This window comes from Vidua chalybeata, chromosome 11 (genome assembly GCF_026979565.1).
Source record: "Vidua chalybeata isolate OUT-0048 chromosome 11, bVidCha1 merged haplotype, whole genome shotgun sequence".
NCBI lineage: Eukaryota > Metazoa > Chordata > Aves > Passeriformes > Viduidae > Vidua > Vidua chalybeata.
The window spans coordinates 13,980,355-14,004,166 of record NC_071540.1 but is presented as its reverse complement, the minus strand read 5'-3'; the positions used below and the strand labels follow the sequence as shown (position 1 = coordinate 14,004,166).

Sequence of the window (23,812 nt, the reverse complement as noted above, 5' to 3'; positions counted from 1 at the left end):
GCAGCCATTGCGAGGCGGGAACGGCCTGAGGCGATGGCGGCCGCCATAACTCCGTGGCCGCCGTGCCCCTGGAGTGAGGCGCCCCTTCGCTGCACCTAAATCACCGTGAGCCATACAGGCAGAAGGGGGAGACACAAGTAAAGTTCGCAGTGTAGCCTACTGCCGACATACCACTTCTACTACTCAGGAAATACCTAGCCAGTTAAAGGGCTTTGCCAAGAGCAGCTCCGTTAAGTTTTTTTTTTTAAGTAAAGGTGTTGCAAAATGTGGGATATGACAAGGTTATATTGATGTAAGATCTCTGTATACTTTCAAACCTAATCAGGAAGAAAAGAGACCTAATCAGTGGAACAGGCAGCAGCCAGCACCCCTCACTCAAGAATATCCTGGAACAAGCGTTAAGGATGTAGTAAGTCGAGATGGTGATGTATGTACATGATGGTTAACATGTACGTTGTTAACAAAGGTGAAATACTCGAGGTCCATGTATCCTAGAGCTGAGCTATCTTCATGGTAACACTAAAAATCACGCCTGCAGGGTCAAAAAGACCCTGCCCAGGTGAAGGTCCTTCCCCTGAGCATGAGTAGAAGTTAACCTGGAGTTATGTGATTTCTATGGAAATTACTAACCAATCTTAATTGGGCTGCCCTCGGGAAGTTACTAACCCTGAGCTTCTCTGTAAATAATGGCACAGAAAGTGCAGTGGGGTGTGCTGGATTTGTGGAATAGCACCGAGCACCCAGGCTGGGGCAGCTCTGAAATAAACAATCGATGTCTCTCTGGAGTGTGCCATTATCGGCTTGGTGCACACCAAGAACAAGCCCGATTTTGTGGGTAACAGCAGCATAGCCAGAACTTCACCTGGGGTGCCCCTGCTGCTGAAACAGCACTTACACAGCCAGAAGAGGCACATCTGATTTGACGTGGATGTGTCCTGGGGTGTCAGCTGTGTGGGCACTGCCCAGCTGTGCACAGGCCACCCTCACCTTGCTGCCACCCCCTGAGAGCCCGAGCGGACGCGTCACACCATTCCCACTCTGCCATGGCTTTTGCAAAGGGCTGGTTTATTGGAGCTGCAGAGAAGGAGGCGCACACAGGGGCGAGGAGCTGGCAGCCCCACGGGCGCTAGTTCTTGCCGCAGGGGAAGTTGGTGCTGATTTTCCTGCAGTAGCAAAAGGCGTTGAAGAAGCGGCAGTAGCAGGTGGCACAGGGGTCACAGCAGGGGATCTGGTGGCCGAGGCAGGACTCCAGGAGACGGACGCAGCGGCGGGGGGAGCGCTCCTCACGGCCCTCAGCTTGCAGTTCTGTGGATGATGCCTGCAGGGGAGAGAAGGAGGAAGAGGAGGGGAAGAGCTGGTCCTGGATCCCTTTATCCCAGGAATAAAGAACTGTGTGGGAGAGAGCCAAGAGTGGCTGCTGAAACTTGGCATTGCCAGCAGCAGAGGTTTCTGTCGTGTTCAACTCTGGGCTCTATTTTCTGTGGGAAATCACTGCTGAGCACTGTGGACTCTCTGCAGGCATTGCTGCCTCACCCACAGTGTCTCAAGGCCTTTCTGCACACATTTATTTTGAAGCACAGCCTGGACTTTAGCAAACGGTGCTGTGCCTTCTGCCTGAACAGAGACACCAGGGGCTGAGCCAGGCAACACAGGGCACTGCCCAGTGAGTTCCTGCTCTGCAGAGGCTTCCTGGGCTGCACTTGAGCTTAAATTGATTACAGGAGCACAGGCTTGGACCACTCTCCTTTGAGTGCTGGAGCCCCTTGCAGGTGTGAGCAGCCTCAGCTTAATCCAGCTCCTCAGGTGATGGACAGATAGTCCCGTCCCAGGCAGCACCGTGCTGGGCTCCAAACCCCCAGCCCCAGGGACACAGGGAAGGCTGCTGTGGCCTGATGCTGCCCCGTGCTTAGGGGTGTCTGTAAGAAAGCTCAGGGAGCCATACCTGTGGTTCCAGCAGGCTGCCTCTCTGCATGAGGTCACCATCAGCTTCTTGGACCCCCAGGGCCATCTGCTCAAACCCCAGCCTTGGGAGAGCTCCTGCGAGATACAGAGAGACTGCACAAGGAGGCTGCTGGAGGGTCAGCTCTGATTCTTCTCCCTTTGCTGGTGTGTCCCCACAAGAAAAATAGACCCCACTCCCTGGGGGCTGCCAGGCTGCTCTCACTAGCCAGGGCCAGGAGAAACTCTGCTGCTTTAAGGGGATGCCCTGACTGGGTGTGGGATTCCCAGTTCAGTTTTGGGGCCCTGGCTTTTCCAGCGAGCAGCTGGTGGGGTCAGTGAAGAGCAGGCAGTCACAGGACTCACCTGCCGGCTCCGCAGACACCTCCTTGCCTTTCCGCTGCAGGCCGGCCTGGCGGGCTCTGTCCACCCGCTCCAGCCCGCCGCTCGCCTTCTGCAGGTGGCCACAGCTGAGGTCAGCAGTCCTGAGATCCAGGACAGCCTGGATCCCCTGCAGCAGCCCACAGCACAGCAGCAGCACGTTCAGCATGGTCCTGAGGGACAACCTGTGCAGAGGGGCCTGGCCGGCATCAGCCCACCTGCTGGCAGCCTGGCCTGTCCCCTCCACTGCCATCATCCCCCACTAACCCAACAAGTGCCGTGTCAGCGAGGGGCAGCCTCTGCCAGCACAGCCACCACTCCCAGCTCTTTGTTCCCTTGGACTTTAGAGCCTTTTTTTTGTCCCACAGACACCTGGGAGCAGGAGCCCCCAAAGCTCTGTCATGTGCTGTGGGGCACTCCACATGTGAGCACATTCATGATCTCCCCACGGAAAGGGGTGACCAGCAGAGGATGGACTGAGATTTGATCTGTTTTGCGTCAGTTCAGGTTCTTCTGCTCCACACACAGCAGCCACCAGACCACTGAGGTGCATAGTGTGTGGCCAAAACATCTGACACAGCTCCTGCCAGGCTCTGAGCCAGGAAGTGGCACTAGAATCTGAGTGCTATAGGCAGGGAGATGGACCACAGCACACACAGCTGGGGGACGGGAGAAGCTGTAGGGCCAGGCTGTGGGCTTTGGGGGCCTGAAGGCTCTAGAAAGTAGGTGACCTCTTAGGGAGCGAAAGGAAAGAGGCCAGGAGGTGGTATCCACCAAATGTCAGCAAAATCCTTGGAACCCTGTGCCTGCTGCTTGGGCAGCCTTGAGGTTCCAAACCTGGCTCCAGCAGCCCAGTGCTGGCCAGTCCTCATCTCCCCATCCCACAAAACCACCCAGCTCTTTTCTGGGAGAGACCCTTCTGCACTGTGGGAGCCCCACAGCCATGGGCGTCACATCCCGCACGCTCCCAAGACCCTTCCCGTGGTAAGCACTGACCTCTCCCAGCAGAGAGGGGGATTGCTCTCCGTTGCTCCACTGAGCTTGCTGGAAGCGCTGCTACTGCTCTCTGCCTCAGTGTCCTCCTCCCCACATGTTTACTGGGATTTATATCAGCTTTTTATTAATTAAGTGCTGTAGCCACATGACTTTGCTAACTACCAGGTAGGTGGGAGTCTCTGGAAAATGGGCTTTGTCTGGCTAGAGAGGCAGCCAGTGGGGTGATGCATGGGAGGGGGGGACTCCTGTTTTGTGCCTTGCACAGCTTCAGGAAGGAATAGATCCCTGTTAGCTCCAAACTCCCAGTTTTTTTTGGAAGTGATCCCCACTGTCCTTGCGACCCACTTCCCTTTCCAGCCCACTTCCCTTTCCAGCCCACTTCCCTTTCCAGTACCAAGCCTGAGGACATCTCCTAGTTCCCAAATACAGAAATAACAGGGCTACAATTTCCTCACCAAAACCATGCCAAACATGACTGGTTTTCAAAGGGAATGTTGCCTATCTGTATGTCCTGGCAAGCATCCACTCATAGTGCAGAGCCTCCAGAAGTCCTCCAGCTGCTGACCACATACTATCTGCAGATTCTCCAGGTTTCCACCTGTGCTAACTGCATCTCTTACTCATGTCTTACTTGGAAAACCTTCATCTCCCTAGAGCCTGGCTCCTTTGGGGAACACTTGTGGCCTTGAGTGGCTTCAGCCCTATGAGGAATTGGGGGAATAAGACATAATAGGAAGGGTTCAGCAGGCTCTGACATTCCCAGCAGGGAAGGCTGACAGCCCAGGCGCTGCCTTCACCAGGTTCTTCCTAGACTGGGAGGACCCCTCAGGCCTCCCAGCACGTCATCAGCAGAGCATGAGCCACTGCTCCTGGCTGCAGCACCACCTCTGCGGCTCTTGGCAGGCTCCCTCTGCTCCTACATCCCCTGTCCTGGCATGATCTGGTTCCTGCTGCATTTGAGGGACAGGCTGAGCAGGCACAGGACCAGTGAGGAGTTCATCTGCCATGTGTCATTTCCTCCAGCTGTGCGTGGCTGCTGGAAACACTCAGCACCCATCTGGGTCCCCCAGTGCACAACACCCAGCCAGGATCCGCTGCCACAGCACCTGGATGCCTCCTGCACCCCACATGCCTGGACAGACTCATGTGGGGTGAGAGGCAGGTTTGGCAGCCCTTTCCATTGCCGAGGCCCGGGTGGGTGCCGAGTGTCCCATCCAGCCCCAGCTCCTCCTTTCCTCAGCCCTGGGGAGCCCGGGTCCCCGCTGACAGCAGCCCCCGCACGGAGCCCTCAGCACAGCTCATTAGGGCCTGTTTGCAGCCGACGGGGCCGCGGGCCAGGACTTCTGGGAAGGCATTAACGGGAACGAGGGCGGCCGCGCTGAGAGCTTTTTAATCTGCAGGAGCAACATCTGCTTTGTGCGCATCCCCATCGCCAGTAACGAGCTAAATGAGGCGGCCGGCCGCTCGCCGGGCCGCTTCCAGGAAAAGACGGGCTTAAAGCGAGGGGGAAAGGGGGGGCAGAGCTGCGCTCCCGGCTCAGTGGTTCAGGCTCCAGCGAGGGTGGGAGCGGGTGATGGAGTGGGTTAGTGGCACAGCGGAGATGCCCATGAGCGGGCATCCCGGGCAGGAGCCCCCAGCGGCGGGACCTTCCGGAGACAAGCCCGGGCTGGGGGCTCTCCCTCTCCTCCTAGAAGCATCAAGGCAGGCGGGCGGCTCACTTAGCTCATCACCAGCCCTCGTTACCGCTAAGGCCAACCGAGTCCCCGCTACCCCAAACAGGCGGTAACGAGCCGGGCCGTGGGAGCTGCCGAAGGCAGAGGTACCCAGGGGCTGCCTCTCCGGAGGTGCGATGAGCATGGCCCGGCCTCAGCCCCGCCGGGCCGGGCCCTTTAAGGCGCGATCCCGGAGCCGCCCTGACGTCAGCGGGGCGGGCGCGCCCGGGCACCGCAGCCCGGCGGTCGCAGCTCCGCGCCCCAGTGAGTGCGGCTCCGCCGGGGCGCACCGGGTAACAGGGGTGGGTATCGGGGTGCCCGGGGCGCTAGAGGGGGAGCATGGGGGTGCCCAGGGTGCTGAGGTATGGAGGTGAGGGCATGGGGGTGGCAGGGATGTTGGGGATTGGAGATGGGGATACGGGAGTGACAGGGGTGCTGGAAACCTGAAGGTTGGTGTTATGGGGGTGGCTCGGAGTGCTGGGGACTGGAGATGGAGGTGTGGGGGTGCCAAGAGGTGCTGGGTAGTGGAGTTGAGCATATTGGGGTAGCCAGGATGCCGAATACCTGGAGGTTGGTATTTTTGGGGTGCCCAGGATGTTGGGGTCTGGGAGTATGGGGTGACAGGGGCGCTGGCGATTTGGAGGTAGGAGTATGAAGTGCTCAGACTGCTGAGAACCCGGAGAGAAGGCGTATGGGGCTGCTCAGGGTGATGAGGAACTGGAGGCAGGAGTATTGGGGTGCACAGCGTGCTGCAGTTCTGGACATCTGGAGGAGAGGGTATCAGGATGTCCTGAGGTGCTGGGAAGTAGAGGGGTGTATTGGGATGTCCAGGATACTGGGGATTGAAAGCGGGATGTTGGAGTGCTCAAGATGCTGGGAACCCGGACATGGGGATTATGGGATGCCCTAGGAGATGGAAGTATTGAGATTTCCAGAGTACTAGGAACTGGAGATGGGGATACAGATGGGGGTCTAGGTCCTGGGATGGGGACTGGGAGGTAGAGTGTCAGGGGTGCCCAGACTGCTGGGGACCTGATGTCCTGGCAGTGCTGGTGTCAGTGGTGCTGGGGGACCTGGTATTCGGGAGCACCCCATCCCTCACCCCACATTGCTCAGCATGTCCTCCATCCCACAGCGCCTGATGCCCGTCCCCACCTGACGGCACCGCCATGGCCGGGGCACAGGGCTGCGGTGAGGGCAAGATCGCGGGGCTGTACGACCTGGAGCGCACGCTGGGCAAGGGCCACTTTGCAGTGGTGAAGCTGGCCCGGCACGTCTTCACTGGGCAGCGCGTGGCCGTCAAGGTGATCGACAAGAGCAAGCTGGCGGGGGAGGCGGCGGGGCAGCTCCTGCAGGAGGTGCGCTGCATGAAGCTGGTGCAGCACCCCAACGTGGTGCGCCTCTACGAGGTCATCGACACCCACGCCAAGCTCTACCTCATCCTGGAGCTGGGCGACGGTGGGGACATGTTTGACCACATCATGCGGCACGAGGGCGGCCTGGCCGAGCCGCGGGCCAAGCACTACTTTGCCCAGATCGTCCATGCCATTTCCTATTGCCACAAGCTCCATGTGGTGCACCGCGACCTCAAGCCCGAGAACGTGGTCTTCTTCCAGGAGCAAGGGGTGGTCAAACTCACCGACTTTGGCTTCAGCAACCGCTTTCAGCCCGGCAAGATGCTCACCACCAGCTGTGGCTCCCTGGCCTACTCGGCACCAGAGATCCTGCTTGGGGATGAGTACGATGCCCCGGCTGTTGGTAAGGGCTGAGGGGTGCCCTGAGGACCTGCCTCCCTCCTGTCCCTTGCCTGGAGCATGGTCTTGCCAGCTGGGTACCATGTCCCACTTGGGCCCTTACACTAGGAGCACACGGTGGCACTGCTGTCCCTGCAAGGAACAAGCCTGTCCCTTGGGTGCTTGGCTGCCCAGGCCTGCCCTGGTACAGCAGGGTCCTCCCTGCAGAGACCATCCTGGCATCCACAGAGATCCCATAGAGCGATGGTTGCCAGAGAGCGGAAAAAGCCCAAGCAGGCTGCGAGCCTGGTGTGGCAGCTGCCAGGAGAAGCAGTGTGAGGATACAGCTGCCAGCAATCTGGCGCTGGCGGTTGTTTGGCGGGGCGAGGCAGGAAGGAAATCTGCTCGGGATGCTGCTGTTTGGGCGGAGGAGCTCCAAAAGTTTCCTTTGCTCCATCCCCGCCCTGAAAACCACTTCCTCCCCATGGCTCTCAGTGCTCTTCCTCCCCTAGTGCAGGGGAGGTGCAAGGGTCTGGGGAGACTGTCCAAGGGCACAGGGAGCTGGGCTGGGGGCTCCAGGAAGCTCTGCTGTGACAGAGGGGACGTGGGAGGGAAGCAGGATCCGAGCTGGCTGGCTGGCTGGAATTAGGGCAGGAGGATTTAGCAAAGCAAAACATGAGTCCTTAAAGGCAAAAGCCCAGCGTTGGCTCAGGGAAAGGCAGATCCAAGTTGAGAACAGGGATAGCTTATGGAGGCGGTAGAAAAATAAGCTGGTGGCGCTGCAAAGGGAAATGAAGAGAGAAAACCGACGCAGATGAGAAATTTTCGAACACTTGAGTTAAGCAGCTGAAGGTATTAACGGAGCGCCTCAGGGCGTGCTCAGCATCCTAAACCCGCACATCTGCAGGAATTTGTGTGCTGGGCAGGAGGAGCCAGAGAAGATGCTTCTGGCTCCATCCCTGTCCCAGGAAAGGGCAGCAATCCTGCTCCAGCTGGTCCCCATGCAGCTGGAGAGCCTAGATCGGTGCTACGTCCCTCTCTGATTGCTGTAGTGTCTCCTAAAGCACAGCCCAGTGCCAGGATCATTGTGGTGGGGTTTGGGAATCATCAGAAAGCTGAGGAATGACATGAAGCAGTGCCATGGGTGTTTGTGTGATGGGGGGGAGCGGGGAGGGGGGGCAGAGCTCAGGGCTTCCTGTCCCTACAAGGTGATAACAAGGACAAGGTGATAACACCTCAACTGCTTTGGTGAAGTCCCTTGAGACCTGGTTGGATGTGGGGATGGGAAGGTCCTTCCCTGCTTTGGTGGGAGTATGGTCCCCCTGTTCATGGGGCAAGACCTGGGAGCTGTAACCTCCAAGGAACATCCCAGTGAACACTGATGGGCATCCCCGCCCAGGGTCCCTGGGGTAGGGAATGTCCTGGGGCATGGTGAGTGCAACCTGAACTGCTGCTGCTGCTTCTTGCAGACATCTGGAGCCTGGGAGTCATCCTCTACATGCTGGTGTGTGGCCACCCACCCTTCCAGGAGGCCAACGACAGCGAGACCCTCACCATGATCATGGACTGCCGCTACACCATTCCCCCGCACGTCTCGGCACAGTGCGCTGAGTGAGCACCACCCCCTCACTGTACCCCCAGAGCCCAACTTTCTGCCCCCGGGGTGGGTGCCTCAGCCCTGGCAGATGCCTGGGAGCTGAGGTGGGGAGAGCAGGCAAAGCTGCTTACTTTGGGATTCACATAGTGCTGCAGGGTTGCAACGTCACTCCTTTTCCCCAGTCTCATCTCCAGGATGCTGCAGCGGGACCCGAAGCAGCGAGCATCCCTGGAGCAGATCGAGGGCCACACGTGGCTGCAGGGGGTGGACCCGTCCCCTGCCAGCCGCTCCCTGCTGCCCCTCACCTCCCACAAGCGCGTGTCTGAGGAGGAGCATGAGATCATCCTCCAGGCCATGATGTGCGGGAACATCGCGGATCGGGACACCATCCAGGAGTGAGTGACGGGATGTGGGGGTGGGAGCCCCAGTGAAGGGTGAAGGGCTCTGGGGGTCCCTCCAAGCATGTCCCTTGTGTGCTGCTGCAACCCCCTGGTCCCACACAGGGCGCTGGAAGCTGACCGCTACAACCACATCACGGCCACGTATTTCCTGCTGGCGGAGAGGATGCTGAGGGAGAAGCAGGAGAAGCAGGGCCACCGCCTCAGTCTCGTTTACAACCTGGCCAAGGAGGTACAGAGCAGGTGAGCCCCTCTGCTGCCCCCCATCCTGTGTCACCCTCCCCCCCATCCTGGGTCTTCAGTGCAGGGTCTTGGCCGGTCCCCTGTCCTTTTCCTTGTCACAGCCCTTGTATTGCCCAGCCGGGTACTGACACCTCTCTCCCCTTCTTCAGGCCCAACTTGTCAGACACATTTGGCTCTGCGGGCAGCGCCGGCAGCCTCCTGCCCTTCACGGAGATAGGTGGCCTCGCTGGGGGGTCCCGGCTGCCCCCTGGAGGGGACATTGGCGGCCGGCAGCCCACCGGGACCCTGCTGAAGGTTCCTGCCGTTGACACCACCATCACCAAGAGCACCCCGGCCCTGCAGCAGATCTGTGAGGAGGAAGAGGAGGACGAGGAGGAGGAGGAGAGGCCCAGCGCAATGGAGAGGAAGAGCAGCTCTCTGAACCAGGAGCAGATGCGAGCCTTCCTGCGCGCCCACCGCCCGCCCGGCCGCGGGGAGGTCTGGGGGCCAGGGGTTGAGCTGGGGGGCCGGGGCGGGCGCTCGGGGATGCCCTGGGCTGGGAAGGGAGTGAGTGGGGGCCAGGGTCCCCCGGTGCTGCGGGGAAATGGAAGTGAGCCCCCAAGGAGGGAGGAGGACACAGAGCCTGGGGGCTCCTCAGCAGAGATCCCCAAGGAAAGGGGAGCCGTCCTGTCACCCCAGAGCAGCTCGGCTGAAGTTCCCCAGGTACTGGGGGCAGAGACAACTCCTGCCACCCTCCCAAGTCCTGCAGACACGTCCCCAGGCCAGGGGGAACAGATCAGCCCGGCCCAGCAGTCGGTGGAGAGCTCAGGCCCTGAAGGGGGCGCAGAGAGTGTGATCAAGCTGGACCCGGGCAAGAGCAAGGGGGGCAGCCTGCGGGACAGGCTCCTGCAGTTCCCTCTGTGCGAGAAAGCCCTGGCCTTCAAACTCCGGCCGGGCTCCAAGGAGAGCCTCTTGTCACTGGGGCAGTTCAACTGCTGCCATGTCATTTAAGGCCCCGGGACTGGCCCCGCTGTGGGGACTGGGAGGGCGCCCACTCCCCTGCCTTTGGTCTGTGGTGGCCGCGGGGCTAGCGGGTGGCACAGTGCCCTGCCAGCACCCGCCCCTGGAGCCCGCTATGACAGACCATCCCCTGGACAGGCCTGCCCAGGATGAAGCAGACTGGGGTCCATCCCAGCACCGGCCAGTGTGTCCCCAAACCTGTGGGACATCTCCATGACCCTGCCGGAATGGGATGGACCACAACACTTTTTTAACTACTAGAAATAATTTTTTTAAATAGTCTATTTTAATGTAATTAAATAGAGATTGCTATATCCTCCCCAGACCCCTCAGTGCCCCAGCCCCACAGTGTGCATGGCCCGGGGCTGGGCTGTCCTGCCTGCAGCCCCCCCACCAGCCCTGGTCGGGGCCAGGCACAGCCTGGCCCATGACCCCAGGCTGTCCCCTGGGCCCTCCCTGCAAATAAGCTTCCTATTTATTATCTCTTTGTTTTCTTGCTGGCAAGAAATGAATGACGACGGAGGCATGGGCCGGAGCTCAGCCTGAGCCGTGGCACATGCGCCTGGAAGGATCGGAGCCGCTGGGAAGCAAAGTTTGTCAGGACAATAAAATAAGCTCGTGGGTTGATGTGGGTGCAGTGTCATTGCAGAAACATCACTGTCCCCCAGTCAGGGGGCCAGGGATGGCTTCCCTGCCACCAGGGGTGGCTTTAAGGGAGCATCCGCCTGAGCTGGGGTGGGCAGGGGCCCAGAATGGAGCTCAGGGCAGCACAGATGGGAATAAGGACAAGGATGATGAACACACAAAGGTGAGAGGAGGCCTGGGCATGCCAGAAGGCAGGTGGAGGGTGCTGTACATCCCCTTGAGAGTCAACCACACTCAGCCTCTGGGTGCCCCCAGTAGCTTTCCCCACTCAGCCTGGAGCCATCCCTGACCCCCAATTTCAAGCCCATCCCGGGCTTCCTTCCCTCCAGCTCTGCTGTTCCTTTTCTATCCATCCTCCTTCTCCCTCCTTTCAAGTGTTGAGCTCTCTCTGAGTACTGGGTGGTTGAACAGCAATACTGTGTGGGTCTCAGGTGGGATGGAGCCAGCTCTGAACACCTTGGGGAGTTGGTGATAGGAAAAGGAGGAGGGGGGTGCTCTAGGGACCCTGCAGTCCCCACAGGGTCCCACAGCAGCAGGAGGGGATGCTGCTCCTGCCCACAGGCCCCCAGAAAGGATAAAGCCACTGCCTGAACAGGGGCTTGAACCCTGGACCCTCAGATTAAAAGTCTGATGCTCTCCCAACTGAGCTATCCAGGCTCACAGTTGGCCTTGGGGTGCAGGTCTGTGACAGGTGGGGGGGACCCCGCTCTCTTCGGCATTGCAGGGACAATGTGGGGACTCACTTTGCTATTTCCCACTCCCATGCCACCCCAACGAGGCTGCCAGCGCAGGCCGGACTCAACCCGGGTTCTGGGAATCCCACTGGGCACTGATCAGGCACAGGGATGCGCCCTGGCAAGACGCCGCTGCCGCAGGGATGCGCAGCCACGGAGAGGAGCAGGAGGCTGCGCGAGCGGCTCCGAAACCTCCGCCGCTCCCAGAGGGAGGCAGGAGGGCCCCGCCGGGGACAGGAGCAGCAGCGGTGCCTGTGCCCCATCAGGGCTCCGAGCTCTGCTCTGCGCCTGCAGCAGCCTCGCCTCGAATCCGAGGCCCGGCGGCGCTTTTGCAGGAGCCGCGTCAAAGCAGGAGCGAGGGAGGCGGCTGCGGGAGTTGGGTTACCGAGACACAGAGCCCGTGGCGGGCACCTACAGGTGCCACCCCACATATTCTATTGCCCTTCCTCCCCATTCTTCAGGAAGGGGCCCTTTTGCTCCGTAGGGAACCCACCCTGCCAGTCAGGCCTTGCCCAGGTCGGAAGGGACTGGAGAAGATGAAAGCCGAACCAAATTGCAGACTGGATGGGGGAGCCCCAGGGACAGCCCGCAGAGAGCCCCGTGGAGCCTCTTGAAACACCTCGTGCGCACTAATTGGCTTCATTAGAGCAGCCAGTGATGGCATCAGCCCCTCTTCTGCTGGGGCTGGGGACAGCACTAATGAGTCGGGGAACGACGGCCTCCGGACGGCCCTGGGCGGGAGATCAGAGCCCGTACGTACGGTGGGAGTGCGTGTGGTGTAGACTGAACAAGAGCACGAGCTTAATTATCCTGATTAATTAGAGGCCGCTGCTTTTACCCCATGTCTGGAGCTGTGACCGCACCGGTGCGCAGCCCCTCAGCAGCCACGGAGGCACCGCAGCCCCCCGAGGTGCACTGGCCCGGGCTGGACACACCCGCAGAAAGACATGTGGTGGTCCCGGGATCCCACAGAGAGGCACCACACGGACCCCAGACCTTCAGGGAGGTGCTCGGAGGCTGGACCCTACAGAGACGGACTGCGAATCCCCCGCGAGCAGGAGGCTCCCGGGCGCGTTTCCGCCGTTGCTCCCCCGGCCCTTTCTGTCCCTTTTTGGCCACCGTTAGCCCGGCCCATGAGGGCGGAGCTCCCGCCTACCCGGAAGGGCCCGACCGGGGCCACGTGGTACGGGACCACGTGTTGGCAGCGTCATGGCGTCGGCGCCCAAGAGGTTCAAGGTACGGGGGAAGCCGGGGGCTCCCGGCGAACTGGGGACACAGCTGCTCTTGGGACGGCGGCGCTGAAGGGAGCCGCGATCGGCCTCATGGCTCCTTCCCCTTCACCCTCTGTTTCCATCCACAGGCGGCGGTCGAGAGCGGCGCCCAGGGGAAGAGTAGTGCCGACCCCCTCTCCGGGTTCCTGGCATGGTGCGGGCGGGCCGGGGTGGAGCTAAACCCCAAGGTGAGGCACCGCGGGCCGGCCCGGGCGTGCCCTAGGTCCGCCCTGGTCTCTTCGCTCCGCCCCTCACCGCTCCCTCCGGCCCCAGGTCCGCCTGAGCAGGGAGGGCGCGGTGGCGGGGTACGGGATGTTGGCCACCGAGGAGCTGGAGGCGGGAGAAGTGCTGTTCACCATCCCTCGCACGGCGCTGCTGTCCCAGCACACCACGTCCATCCACGAACTCTTGCAGGAAGGTGAGTGCAAGCTTCTTGTGTCACTCGAGTCTGCTGTACCTTTTAAAGGAGTAAATGGGTCTGTGGTAAAGCCTGGGAGCGTTTCTGGTTTGCGCAGGATACTCTAGGGCTGTTTGATACCAGGTAGGAAAGGGGAGGGCTGGGCATCCCCTTGCTTCCCTCAGAGCTGTGCTGGACAGGGAGAAAAGTCCATCAGTGCAAAATCTCCAACTTCTGACAGGCACCTGTACTGAGCTGCTTTCCTTGAAGCACTGTTAAGAAAAGAAGAGCTCCTTGGTTCCCGAAGGCATGAAGAGCCTCAGGCTGAGGAGGGCAAGGCCGTGAGGCCTGGGAGAGCTCATCTGTAGCTCCAGAGAAGCTGTCTCTGGTCCTGGTTCAGCTCAGGACAAACCCAAGACAAACCTGAATGAAAGTTCAACCCCTGTCTCCAGGCTGAAGACAGGCATGGAGGCTTGTCATCTAACCATTTAGTTCTGAAACGCAGAACAATTAAGGTTTTCTCCATCCTGTCTGGTTCTGTAGCCCAGGAGTCCCTGCAGAGCCAGTCTGGTTGGGTCCCTCTCCTGCTGGCCTTGCTCCACGAGTACACAGCCAGCAACTCCCACTGGCAGCCGTATTTCTCCCTCTGGCAGGACTTCCGGAGCCTGGACCACCCCATGTTCTGGTAAGGTGAAAGCAAGGGGGCTTGGGGAGGCTCAGGCTTACAGCTGAAGGCAGGCACAGGCCAAGGGCTGCTGAGTATTGTCCTGGGAAGGGATGTGGTCCTGCTGGGTGACCCCAACCCTCTGTACGAGCCCTTTGCTGGCACTGGCAGGAGCCCGAGGGGCCCTCCTGGAGTTACTTTACAGGCAGAGCTAGAGAACAAGGACCTGGAGAGCACAGGGAAGCTGAGATTTTTAAGGAGGAAGGAGTTTATAGACCCTTGGCCCTAGCACTGATGGAAACTTCTTTTTCTTGCAACAGGCCTCAAGAAGAGCGAACAAGGCTCCTGCAGGGCACAGGCATCCCAGAAGCTGTGGACAAGGATCTAGCTAACATCCAGCTGGAGTACAACTCCATCATTTTGCCTTTCATGGAGACTCACCCTGACATCTTTGACCCCAAACTGCACACGCTGGAGTTGTATAAGGAGCTGGTGGCATTTGTCATGGCTTACAGGTGAGAAGTAAGGGCTTTGCTCCAGCAAGGAGCACGGACAAGGAAGTAGGAGTACAGACTATGTGAGAGGTTACAGCTGCACAAGAATCTAAGTGTAAGGTGAAGCCTGTGCAGCCATGTGTACCACTGGCTTGACTTAGCTTTCAGGAACCTTTGGAGGAGGAAGAAGAAGATGAGAAGGGGCCCAATCCTCCCATGATGGTGCCTGTAGCAGATATTTTGAATCATGTGGCCAACCACAATGCCAACCTGGAATACTCTCCTGTGAGTGCAAAGCTGCTGTGCCAGGCATTGTCACAGCTTGGTTCTGTTTTAGTAAGATTTTTGGGAATGGGGGCACAGCGACGTGGGGTCTCAGCCCAGGGCAGCAAGTCTGGCCTGGATCTCGTTGAAACAAAGCCTTGCTGCATGTTTTGTTAGGAGGAGCTCAGGGTCATGAGAGTCTCTGACAGCTCCTGTTGAGCAGTTGGATCAGCACAGCTCAGATGCTCTCCTTTCCCTGCTTGCAGCTATGTTTGAGGATGGTTACAACGCAGCCCGTGAGGAAAGGACAGGAGATCTTCAACACGTATGGGCAGATGGCCAACTGGCAGCTGCTGCACATGTACGGCTTCGCAGAGCCCTACCCCGGCAACAGCCACGACACAGCCGACATCCAGATGGTGACACTGCGCAGGGCGGCTCTGCAGCGTGAGTGGCACCACAGCCGCTCTGGGAGAGGATAGGTCAGGGATCTCTGTTCAGCAGGGATGACATGAAAAATAAGCCTGTTCCACAGCATTTCAGGGGTTGGGGCCATGCCTTGGTTTTCTGCCTCCTTTTTCCCCTTCTCCGTTCACCCTCCCCCCTCCACTGCCATCCTGGCTGTGTTCACAGCTCTGCTGTCTTCAAAACAGGAGCCAAAAGTGAAGCACAGCAGCAGCTGGTCTCAGAGCAGTGGGACTTCTTGTGCCAGCTGGAGATGGTGGGTGAGGAAGGCGCCTTTGTGCTTGGCTGGGATGAGGTGTTGACAGAGGAAGAGCTGTCCATGACCCTCAAGGTAAGAATGGCCTGGTGGGGGAAGAGCTGCAAAAGGGAGCACAGAGTGCAGCTGGGCAAATCAGCAGTGCAGAATGGCTCAGTGAAGGGGACCAGCACCTGAAGGCAGTTTGGCACTAACAGTCCTACGTGAACAGTGGTAGGGGGTGTGGCTGCCCAGCTCCCAGCTGCTGTTCAGTCATCTTCCTCTCCTGAAGTAGCCATCCAATGTGTACTCACACATTTGTCTTGAATGGCTCCACAGGCACTGCTGTTGTAGAAAGCTGTCACAACTTTGTAGGTGACAGCTGAGATGCTTTACAAGACTTACCAATACCCAGATTTACTGTTTTAATGTTCTTCTAACCCACAATTACTTGCACTTAGTTATGTAAGCCTGTTTTAGACTCTTAATCTTTAGTGCAGCTGAGGAATAACTCACCTGGTCCACGTGGCTCTTCTGTTCCACAGAGGACAAAGCCTGACATACACTGCCAGTGATTTATCCCTTTGCCTGGGTCACTACAGGTGCTCTGCATGTCAGAAGAAGAATTCAAGGAGTATAAGGAGCAAGATGGCTGGGAAGATGACAGTGAGGAAGAAGAAAACTCTACCCTTTCAAATGAGGCCCTCTCCAGACTTAAAACCCCTTGCAAGAAGCTCCTTTATGACAGTGTGCTGCTGACCCTGGAGTCCTATGGGGCAGACCTGAAAGCAGAGCAGGACTTGCTAAATAACAAGGAGGCTTATGAGAAACTGAGTCGAAGGGAGCAGCAAGCGCTGCATGTGCGCTACGGACAGAAGAGGATCTTGCATCAGCTGCTAGAGCTGGTACAGTAGGAACTCTGTGCCCCTGGCCAGGACCTGGCTGGGGCTGATCCCGAGGGGAAGGTCAGCCTCTGGCCATCTCTTTGCAGCAGAGACGACAGATGGCAAGACTGACTGTGGGTCCATTTGTCCCTCATATAGCACATGGATTTTTAGCTACCTCTACATAAAGAAGTATCTTCACAGCACAAAGGTGGTTTTGAGTGGCCTTATTGTACCATGAGAGTTCCGCAGCACAAATACCACCTTTTTCCAGAGGCCTTAAAAAAACCCAGCCATCTTAATGGCTGTTTTAGGAAGGCAGACATACACTGTCTGAACAGCAGAGGATTCCCTCGTTCAGCATCAGAAGTTCAGGGCAAGAGCTGCTCCCTGTCCAGATTAAGAGGGCAAAAATCCATCCAGCTGGTAGCTCTTACCTTAAGAGAGGTTCAGAGTAAATATCTGGCAGGTGGACCTGCTGACAACACTAAACTCTTCACATGTACATATTTTATGTTGAACATGTTCAAGAGTACAAACCCATCTAGCTGGTCTTCATGTAGGCTCAGTATAACAAATATTTCCTTTTATTTCCACAAAAAATATTTCTGTGTGGGCTTGAGACTACTCTGGAGGAGCACTGTCACAGTTCCACAGCTGCTGCAGGCTGAGCATTTGATATATACCCTCTGCTTGATGCAGTTCTACCCTGAACTCACTTTGGTTTTGCATGACAAAACACTGAAGGTTGACAGGCTAAGCTCTATTTAATAAAAATGAGTTTTCTTACCCAGCCCATGCTCTCTACTTCAACAGGGTGTGAAGTCCCATCTAAGAGCAGGGGGACTGTTGCTGCTGCTGCAGTTAAAAGTACTGCAGACAAGCAAAATCCACATTTGCACTCATGACAAAGCTCAGCTACAGCCCTGCCTGCAGTGCTTGGGGACAGATTGGTTTAACAGTACTGGGGGCAGCTTGTTCTGGTTTCCCAGATGGGACAATAGTGAATTTGACCAGGATCTCACACAACTGCCACTATCCTTCACAGAGACATTGTTAAAACTGGTATTTTGGTATCCTGCATCTCCAAAGTAATCATATTGGAAAACGTACATGCCAGAGGAGTATTACATTTTGTAGCTTGGTTAAAGTTTGAGGTTTGGGTTAAAACTTGTTTTTTTAGATATGCACAAATTTGGTGATGACCAAAGCATATAGAAGGTTTGAACACTATAACAAGACTTTGTTATACCTACTCTTTGAAATTGTTTGCTTGCACGGGCATTGGATGTTCCACCTCACTGGAGAAGGGCATTTTGAGAACTTCACTTTTAGACTGTATTCTTGGACCATGGGGAAAGCTTGCAGGGGATTTGCTTACTAAGAAGTTGATTATGTGGTGGCCTTTGTATCTATTAGAGAATTGCGGAAAATGGCCTCAGAATGGATCCTGCAATTAATGTTACTTTGTTGCCAGGAAGGAAAACAGGGCAAAGTACCAGATGTTCATCTGTTCTTTGCATTGCAGAATAATGATAAGGCTTGGAAGGAATGTTGGATTGATGACAGCAGACTCTCATGTTTTAGCACTAGAGGAATATAAAGGAAGTGTAATGAAGAGAATGAGGTGAAGAAGAGAAAGGAAAGAAAAGGGGAAAAGAGATCAGCAAAGGGAGGGTAAATTTGGTTGATTGCTGTGGTAGTTGGAAGGGCAGGAGGTAATGTAAGGGAATCAGATTTCAACTGGTAAATTCCCATCTAGTAGGAAAAATTCAACAGTTACTGTAAGCAGAATGGGCACTGGAAACAAATGCCCACAGAACCCAGGGCACAGGTAATCCTGAAAGATGGGAGACTCCACAAGTAGGAAGACTGCTTACATTCAATTGGGATTTAGACTGAGAGGCAGCTGAGAGGTCCACAGAATCCCCAACAGAACTCCGGGTCACAGCAAATTTGGGGTAGAATATCTAACAGAGGAGCAACTTAGATGTAAATAAGCCTTCAGTAAACAAAGCACATCTATAGCTGGAACCATAGGAACAAAGGAAATAAAGCCATTCTTCCAGCTACTCAAATTTGGAATTGGAGAGTTTTATAAAATTTCTGTACATATCCAAATGCCCAATGCCATTATTAGGAAAATAAATAAGTAAATTAAATGCAAAAAGAACATTTGAAAAAGGACAGATCCAAGTACATAAACCAGAAGAAAAAACCCTGGGGGCATAAGTGTTTATGTTATAGGATCAAAAACACCCAGAGAGGAAGAGATACCCATAAAAATAGAAGATGGGGTGACTCCTCTCATGTAGGTGACTGGCATTCCTACAAGATCACTAGAAGCAAAACTGGTATCAATCCAATTAAAACCAGGCATAAGATAGGTAAAATGAAAACAATACCCTGTTAAACTGGAAGCCAGAAAAGGGCTAGAGCCAAACACTGAAAGATTTATTAGCTTTGGGTTGCTTCAGGAATGCCAGTCAGTTTAATATTCCAATTCTACCCATTAAGAAACCACACTCAGATGAGTATCAGCTAGTCCAAGATTTAAGAGCCATAACGCTTGCACACAAGATGTGCATCAACCACAGAAAAAGACACTGGTCAATGGTTTAGGGCATTAGTCTTGAAAGATATTCCCTTAAAAAATGTATCCTTTTGTATCCCACTGGATGCCAGAATTCAGGAGCTGTTTGCATTTGAATGGGAGAATCCTCAAACAGGGGCTGTCAATTTTGCTGTACTGTTTTATCATAGGAATTTAAGAACAGACATACAATTTCTGGAAAACAATGTATAACTGTGTGTCCTTGGGATTGGAATGGGAGGCATAGTAAAAAGTATAGTGAAGAAGAAATGAGAACTGTGTCCACAGTTCCAACTTCAAAAGGCTCAGTTTCAGTACAGCTGCTGACCTGGCAAAGAAATGCCATGGAATTGTAGGACCTAGCCACAGTCTACTCCTTGACACAGAGGTGACTAATGCCTGGAACAGAAAGAGAGAGGATTCCCTCTGAGCTGCCACCCACTGGCACAGCTGGCTCAGTGATCCCTCAGAGCTGTTTTTTCCTCTATACAACAAATGTAAAGCCAGGTATGGAACCCCTTAAACCTGAGTAGGAAATCCTGACCTCTCTGCCCACACCACAGCAGTCAACTAAACTTTAACAAGCTGATGTTATGTAAAAAGAAAGAAGTGAAGCTCTTATTTCCTAGCATCTACTAGGCTGAAGGACCTTGCAATATTAACAACACTGAAGCTGCCTACCCTTACAACAGCTAACCACAACTTAGGGCAGATTCCTGCTGCAGGGGGATCACAGCAGGGTGGAAGGCACTAGAAATTAAACTGATGGGCTGTCTACATTCCCTTATACCTCCAGTGCAGTCTCCTGTCTGAGACAAACTCTGCTCATGAGCTTGCAACCAAGCCATTTATATTTTCACACAACTGCCCTTTCTGATGCACTTCAAAGCAAGACTCTGTCCAGTCATTACATCTGCCCACTGACCTCATGCTAGAGAACAAACCCAGCTGCTTTCAACAGGCAGTGCCCAAAACACATTGGAAAACTGCAGGTTTTGGATGGGTAGAACAGGTTTTGGAAGACACCAACTGGCCAGGACAGAACTGAAGAGAATAAGCACAGTGGCACGTGCTGCATGTCATGACTTTAATGTGTAACTACAGTATGCATACATACAAGAGTGGGAGAACTAAAGCCCAAGAACTAGAAAGGCTACAAAATACAACACGTGGACCAATACTTTACAAAACATTGAAAATCCTTACAAAATGGGCTGTATTGGTCCTTTGGGTTTTTTGTTTTGTTAAATTTTTTCTTTTTTTTTTTCTTTTTTTCTAGTTTTTTTTTACAAACTTATACTGTGTGGTCACAGGGGAGGGTGGGGAAAGGCCTAGATTTTACCCCTCATCTTCCAAAATTTACAACTGTCCAAAAAAAAAAAAAAAAAAAAAAAGCTACAGGCCTGGTCTCTGGTTTATTTACTGAAAACAGCTGACCCTCACCCAAAGGGCCTGTTTCTTCTCCAACAAAAAGGAGGCATTCTCTGACTGCCACTCCACTTGCTGTCTATCAGCATTTGATGAGGGTGAGGGGAAAGCAACACTGAACCTTAACCCCTCCCTCACCCCTCCTGTACTCCACAGAATTCCCATATTCCAAACACATCCACTTTTTTTTTTTTTTAAACAACTTAGTGATTTAAAGGTCCCCCATTCACATAAAGAAAAATAAGTTACTGGCTTTTCAATATTCTTTGGGAGTCTGGGAATGTCAGGACAAGGAGGTCTGCCCCGGACAAGTGCTTGGCATCAGCAGCTGCCCCTTTATTACAAGATGGACAGGCACCAGTTACCCACCTGCCTTTTACACAATTTGCACAAACCCAAAAGTCCAGACAAATGTTTCTGTTCCTTGTATTTACACTAGTTCAAATGATATTCACAGCATCTTCTGAAGTTTGGCCGAAAGTCAAAAAATTTGTTTCAAACTTTGGAACATGCCCACGTAAGACTTTCACCCAGGGTCTGTTGTGTCTACCCAATCAAAGGGGCTGGGAAGGTCAGGAGGAGCCTTACAGAGTCTTCAGTCAGCTGATGGGACAGGACTTCCAGGCTGGCACTCTTACAATGCAGGATGCAGCTCATCTAACTGGCACCAGTCCCTTCCATAACTTGCTGGGCCTGCTTCTGCCCCATGCAGCACTGTGCAACCGACTGGAACAACCTGCACACAGAAGCAAAGCAATGGTAGGTGCATTTATGGCAGCAAATGGATGCTGTGACAGCACCAAAAACTCAAGGTTCAACTGCTTCAGAGATACCATGTTAATGATTCTGTGGTTAAGCTATACTCACTTCTCGATTTCTGGAGCACAGTGAACAAACTCATGGTTCCAGAACTTAAAGGCCGGATTTTTTATCAGCTCAATGAACGTAATAAGGAGACCCCAGGGATGAGGCCTATTTACAATCAGTCGTTCCAAGAGAACCCTGAAATCCAAAAGTTAGAACACTTAGAGCTCAAAGATCAAAAATACAGAAGGAAGGCAAGCAAAAAGCTGAATGTTGGCAAGTTAAACGCTGTCCCTCTCACCTGGTGATCTGCTCCTGGATGGCCTCTGTGTTGGCCTCTGCAAACAGGTAAAGCATGGTGCAGCTGAAGTAGTGGGTGTGACTGTTGGGGTACCGCAGCTGGTTGGCGATGGCGTTCAGGAAGAGGTACCGGCCTGCAGGAGAGAAATCACAGAATCACTGAGGTTGGAAGAGACCTTTAAGACCATCAAGTCCAGCCATCAACCCAGCACTACCCCTGTAACCCCATAACCACTAAATCACATCACCCAGCACCAGATCCAGACACCTCTCAAACACCTCCAGGGATGGCAACTCTACTACTTCCCTGGGCAGCCGAATCTAGTATCAGACCACCCTAACAGTGAAAAAACCTTTTCTGGTATTTAATCTCCATCTTCCCTGTAACACCTTAAGTCCATTTCCTCTTATCCTCTCACTGCAGGCATGGTAGAAGACCATTACAACAACCCTTCAGAGCTCGAGGCCCCCAAGCCGTCTCAACACCAAACAAACCCTCAGCCATTTCTCATAGGAAATGTTTTCTAGACCTTTCACAAGCCTTGCTGCCCTTCACTGGACACATCCCGGAACCTCAATGTCCTTTTTAAAGTGAGGGCCCACTTGCTGTAAATGTGACATTGCATGAACTAGCAATGTTTCCAGCTCACCTTCAGTATCCAGGTCTACTGCCAAATTCTGGAAGATGTCCATGTGAGCTGAGTGGGTAATGGTGCTCATGGAGGGTGTGCTGCCTTTGTTGTGAATGTGTGCAATCGCTTGAGTACCAACGTAGAGCACCAGTGCATTAATCAGCTGGATGTTGTAGCGGTTGCCGGGTTCATTTGATACCTAATAGCAAAGATATGAAAAGCATTAACAGTCAATATTCCTTCAGCACTCAAAGGTACAGCATGTACAACAACAGCATCCAAGTATCTTACTGATTAGCCAGAAGACAACGCACGGGGACATCCACAAATTCAATTTGGCATTTAGTGTTTTTTAATATAGCTTATATTAAAAAGCATATCTTATAGTGCATATATACGTGTGTGTGTGTGTATTAAAAAATATCAGCAAAGTGTTGACACAGCAGATTTGTTTTTACTCTCTGCCTAAAGGAAAACATCAGGTAAGGCAATGTGAATTCACCAGCAGTGCCAGATGCTGGTGGAAAGATCCCCCTTGTATGAATGTTTTTGTCTAAGCAATTCTCAGAGGAAGTCCAACTTCAGATTCAAGTCTGCTGCAAGCCAAGGCATGAGATTTCTGAAATGAGGTTTTAGCCACAATTTTGAACTGGGCTTTAGCTAATTTGACCTTTTTTACCCTTCAAGTATTGGCATGAGAATCCATTTATTTCTGCAACAATTAATCTATTTGGAGTCAAAATTTAATCAGATTCCAAAAGGCTTCAACACATCCTATCAGGGAGTGGAAGACTTATTCAGAGTGTGTGTTTTCACAGGATTTTCTACTTCCTAGAACACATGCTGGCCAACATACCAACAAAATTCCTGCAGGAAAGGATGGTGGCTGAAGCAGTGAGATCATTTGTGCCACATTATTTCAATTGAGCACCGACAGAAACCTCAAAAACCTCAAACTTACTTGTAGGTTGCTTCGCAAGTCAGACAAAAAGGTGACTGGAGAACGGGTTTTGAGATAGGAATCCAAATCTTTCTTGAACTGAGGTGGCATCACTCCAGTGAAATTCGTGAGTATTCGTGGAGCAATATTAATCTCACTTAACATGTCCACCTGTTGACAGAAAACCTTGTCAACTAAACCATCAGCAATGGAACAAATTAAAAAGCAGATCTATAAGCAATATTTCATCAACTACTGCTGCTGATCACTCTTCCTTCCATCAATGAAATGGCAACACCTGACTTTTGCAAATTTTAGAAGAAACTTGATATATGATGTCTTGAAGAACTGAAAGGATGCGGCATTCTGGTGGGATGCAACAAAAGGATAAAAAAATTCAGGGGTGAAGGCCATAGAGACATTCAGTCACTACCTTTGGGGTCTCCCCATCTACACTCCAGACAGTCTGGTAGTTTCAAAAAGCACAAACATCCACACAAGAACAGCTTTCTTTGGCAACAACGAGCACTGTAGCTTTGCTCCCATCACCCTGCACAGCTCAGGCAGAGAGAGGAGCAACAGGACAGTGCTTTGGCAGCATGAGAAAGTTTCCTTCTAATCACTCCAGGATTAGTTGCCTAGCAGATACCCAAAGATTTAATTAAATAATATTAACCTGGATAGAGAGTATTTTAAGCATTGAAGTTTCCTATTATTAAACTCCTTTAAAGTAAGTTCTACCTTTAGATTGGGGGTGAAAGGGTCTGGAAGCCTCATGTTCCGTGGGAAGGCACTCAGGATCAGATTCCTTAGCTGAATACAGTTAGGTGGGATCACATCACAGAACCCATAATGGTAGTCACAAAGAAATTCTGGGAAATCATGCAACAAGACCAGCAACACACGCAGAGTGCCCTGTGAAATAAAATATTAAATATAAGATGTGTGTAAGTGTTGAAACTGTCCAAAAGCTTGCAGAGCCATTATTCTATGTCACGTGGCTAACACTACCAGAAGGAAACTAATCTGGGAGGGCAGCCTGCTTCCCCCATAATTTAAATTCAA

General features: G+C 53.7%; 4 protein-coding genes and 1 non-coding gene across 20 annotated transcripts in view; 2 read left to right on the top strand and 3 right to left on the bottom strand.

Annotated features, from left to right (window-relative positions):
* Positions 1-32: 32 nt before the first annotated feature.
* LOC128793720 (SNF-related serine/threonine-protein kinase-like) lies at positions 33-10,624 on the top strand. Of its 4 annotated transcripts, XM_053953099.1 has the most exons (7): positions 33-229; positions 326-409; positions 6,163-6,785; positions 8,230-8,371; positions 8,540-8,752; positions 8,861-8,998; positions 9,148-10,624. In XM_053953099.1, exons 3-7 carry the CDS (start codon positions 6,197-6,199, stop codon positions 9,986-9,988), a joined length of 1,923 nt encoding a protein of 640 aa, XP_053809074.1. In that variant the 5' UTR covers positions 33-229; positions 326-409; positions 6,163-6,196; the 3' UTR covers positions 9,989-10,624. The 4 variants fall into 4 exon arrangements, with proteins under 4 accessions (XP_053809074.1, XP_053809075.1, XP_053809073.1 ...); XM_053953100.1 differs by lacking the exons at positions 33-229; positions 326-409 and adding an exon at positions 5,097-5,291; XM_053953098.1 differs by lacking the exons at positions 33-229; positions 326-409 and adding an exon at positions 5,228-5,329.
* AGRP (agouti related neuropeptide) lies at positions 802-4,171 on the bottom strand. 3 transcript variants are annotated; one of them, XM_053953104.1, is made up of 4 exons: positions 3,316-4,171; positions 2,305-2,504; positions 1,943-2,055; positions 802-1,318 (listed from the first exon to the last, which is right to left on the bottom strand). In XM_053953104.1, the coding sequence occupies exons 2-4, from the start codon at positions 2,486-2,488 to the stop codon at positions 1,127-1,129; spliced, it is 489 nt and encodes a 162-aa protein (XP_053809079.1). In that variant the 5' UTR covers positions 2,489-2,504; positions 3,316-4,171; the 3' UTR covers positions 802-1,126. The 3 variants fall into 3 exon arrangements, with proteins under 3 accessions (XP_053809079.1, XP_053809077.1, XP_053809078.1); XM_053953102.1 differs by lacking the exon at positions 3,316-4,171 and having other exon boundaries at positions 2,305-2,794; XM_053953103.1 differs by lacking the exon at positions 3,316-4,171 and having other exon boundaries at positions 1,943-2,037; positions 2,305-2,794.
* Positions 10,625-11,226: 602 nt separating the features above from the next.
* TRNAK-UUU (transfer RNA lysine (anticodon UUU)) lies at positions 11,227-11,299 on the bottom strand. Its single transcript has one exon. It is a non-coding gene; the product is annotated as a tRNA-Lys (tRNA).
* A 995-nt stretch (positions 11,300-12,294) lies between these two features.
* SETD6 (SET domain containing 6, protein lysine methyltransferase) lies at positions 12,295-18,260 on the top strand. Of its 2 annotated transcripts, XM_053953319.1 has the most exons (9): positions 12,295-12,612; positions 12,737-12,835; positions 12,921-13,065; positions 13,588-13,729; positions 14,029-14,223; positions 14,364-14,487; positions 14,733-14,913; positions 15,120-15,262; positions 15,769-18,260. In XM_053953319.1, exons 1-9 carry the CDS (start codon positions 12,586-12,588, stop codon positions 16,078-16,080), a joined length of 1,368 nt encoding a protein of 455 aa, XP_053809294.1. In that variant the 5' UTR covers positions 12,295-12,585; the 3' UTR covers positions 16,081-18,260. The 2 variants fall into 2 exon arrangements, with proteins under 2 accessions (XP_053809294.1, XP_053809296.1); XM_053953321.1 differs by lacking the exon at positions 13,588-13,729 and having other exon boundaries at positions 12,296-12,612.
* Positions 18,261-19,713: 1,453 nt separating this feature from the next.
* Positions 19,714-23,812, bottom strand: part of CNOT1 (CCR4-NOT transcription complex subunit 1) — a 54,931-nt gene continuing 50,832 nt past the window's right edge. For all 10 annotated transcript variants that reach the window (XM_053953309.1, XM_053953315.1, XM_053953313.1 and 7 more), the window contains 6 exons: positions 23,489-23,662; positions 22,769-22,918; positions 21,826-22,006; positions 21,177-21,309; positions 20,939-21,073; positions 19,714-20,807 (listed from right to left, as the gene is read on the bottom strand). In XM_053953309.1, coding sequence (XP_053809284.1) covers positions 20,729-20,807; positions 20,939-21,073; positions 21,177-21,309; positions 21,826-22,006; positions 22,769-22,918; positions 23,489-23,662 — 852 coding nt within the window. In that variant the 3' untranslated portion in view covers positions 19,714-20,728. The remainder of the gene's footprint in view (positions 20,808-20,938; positions 21,074-21,176; positions 21,310-21,825; positions 22,007-22,768; positions 22,919-23,488; positions 23,663-23,812) is intronic.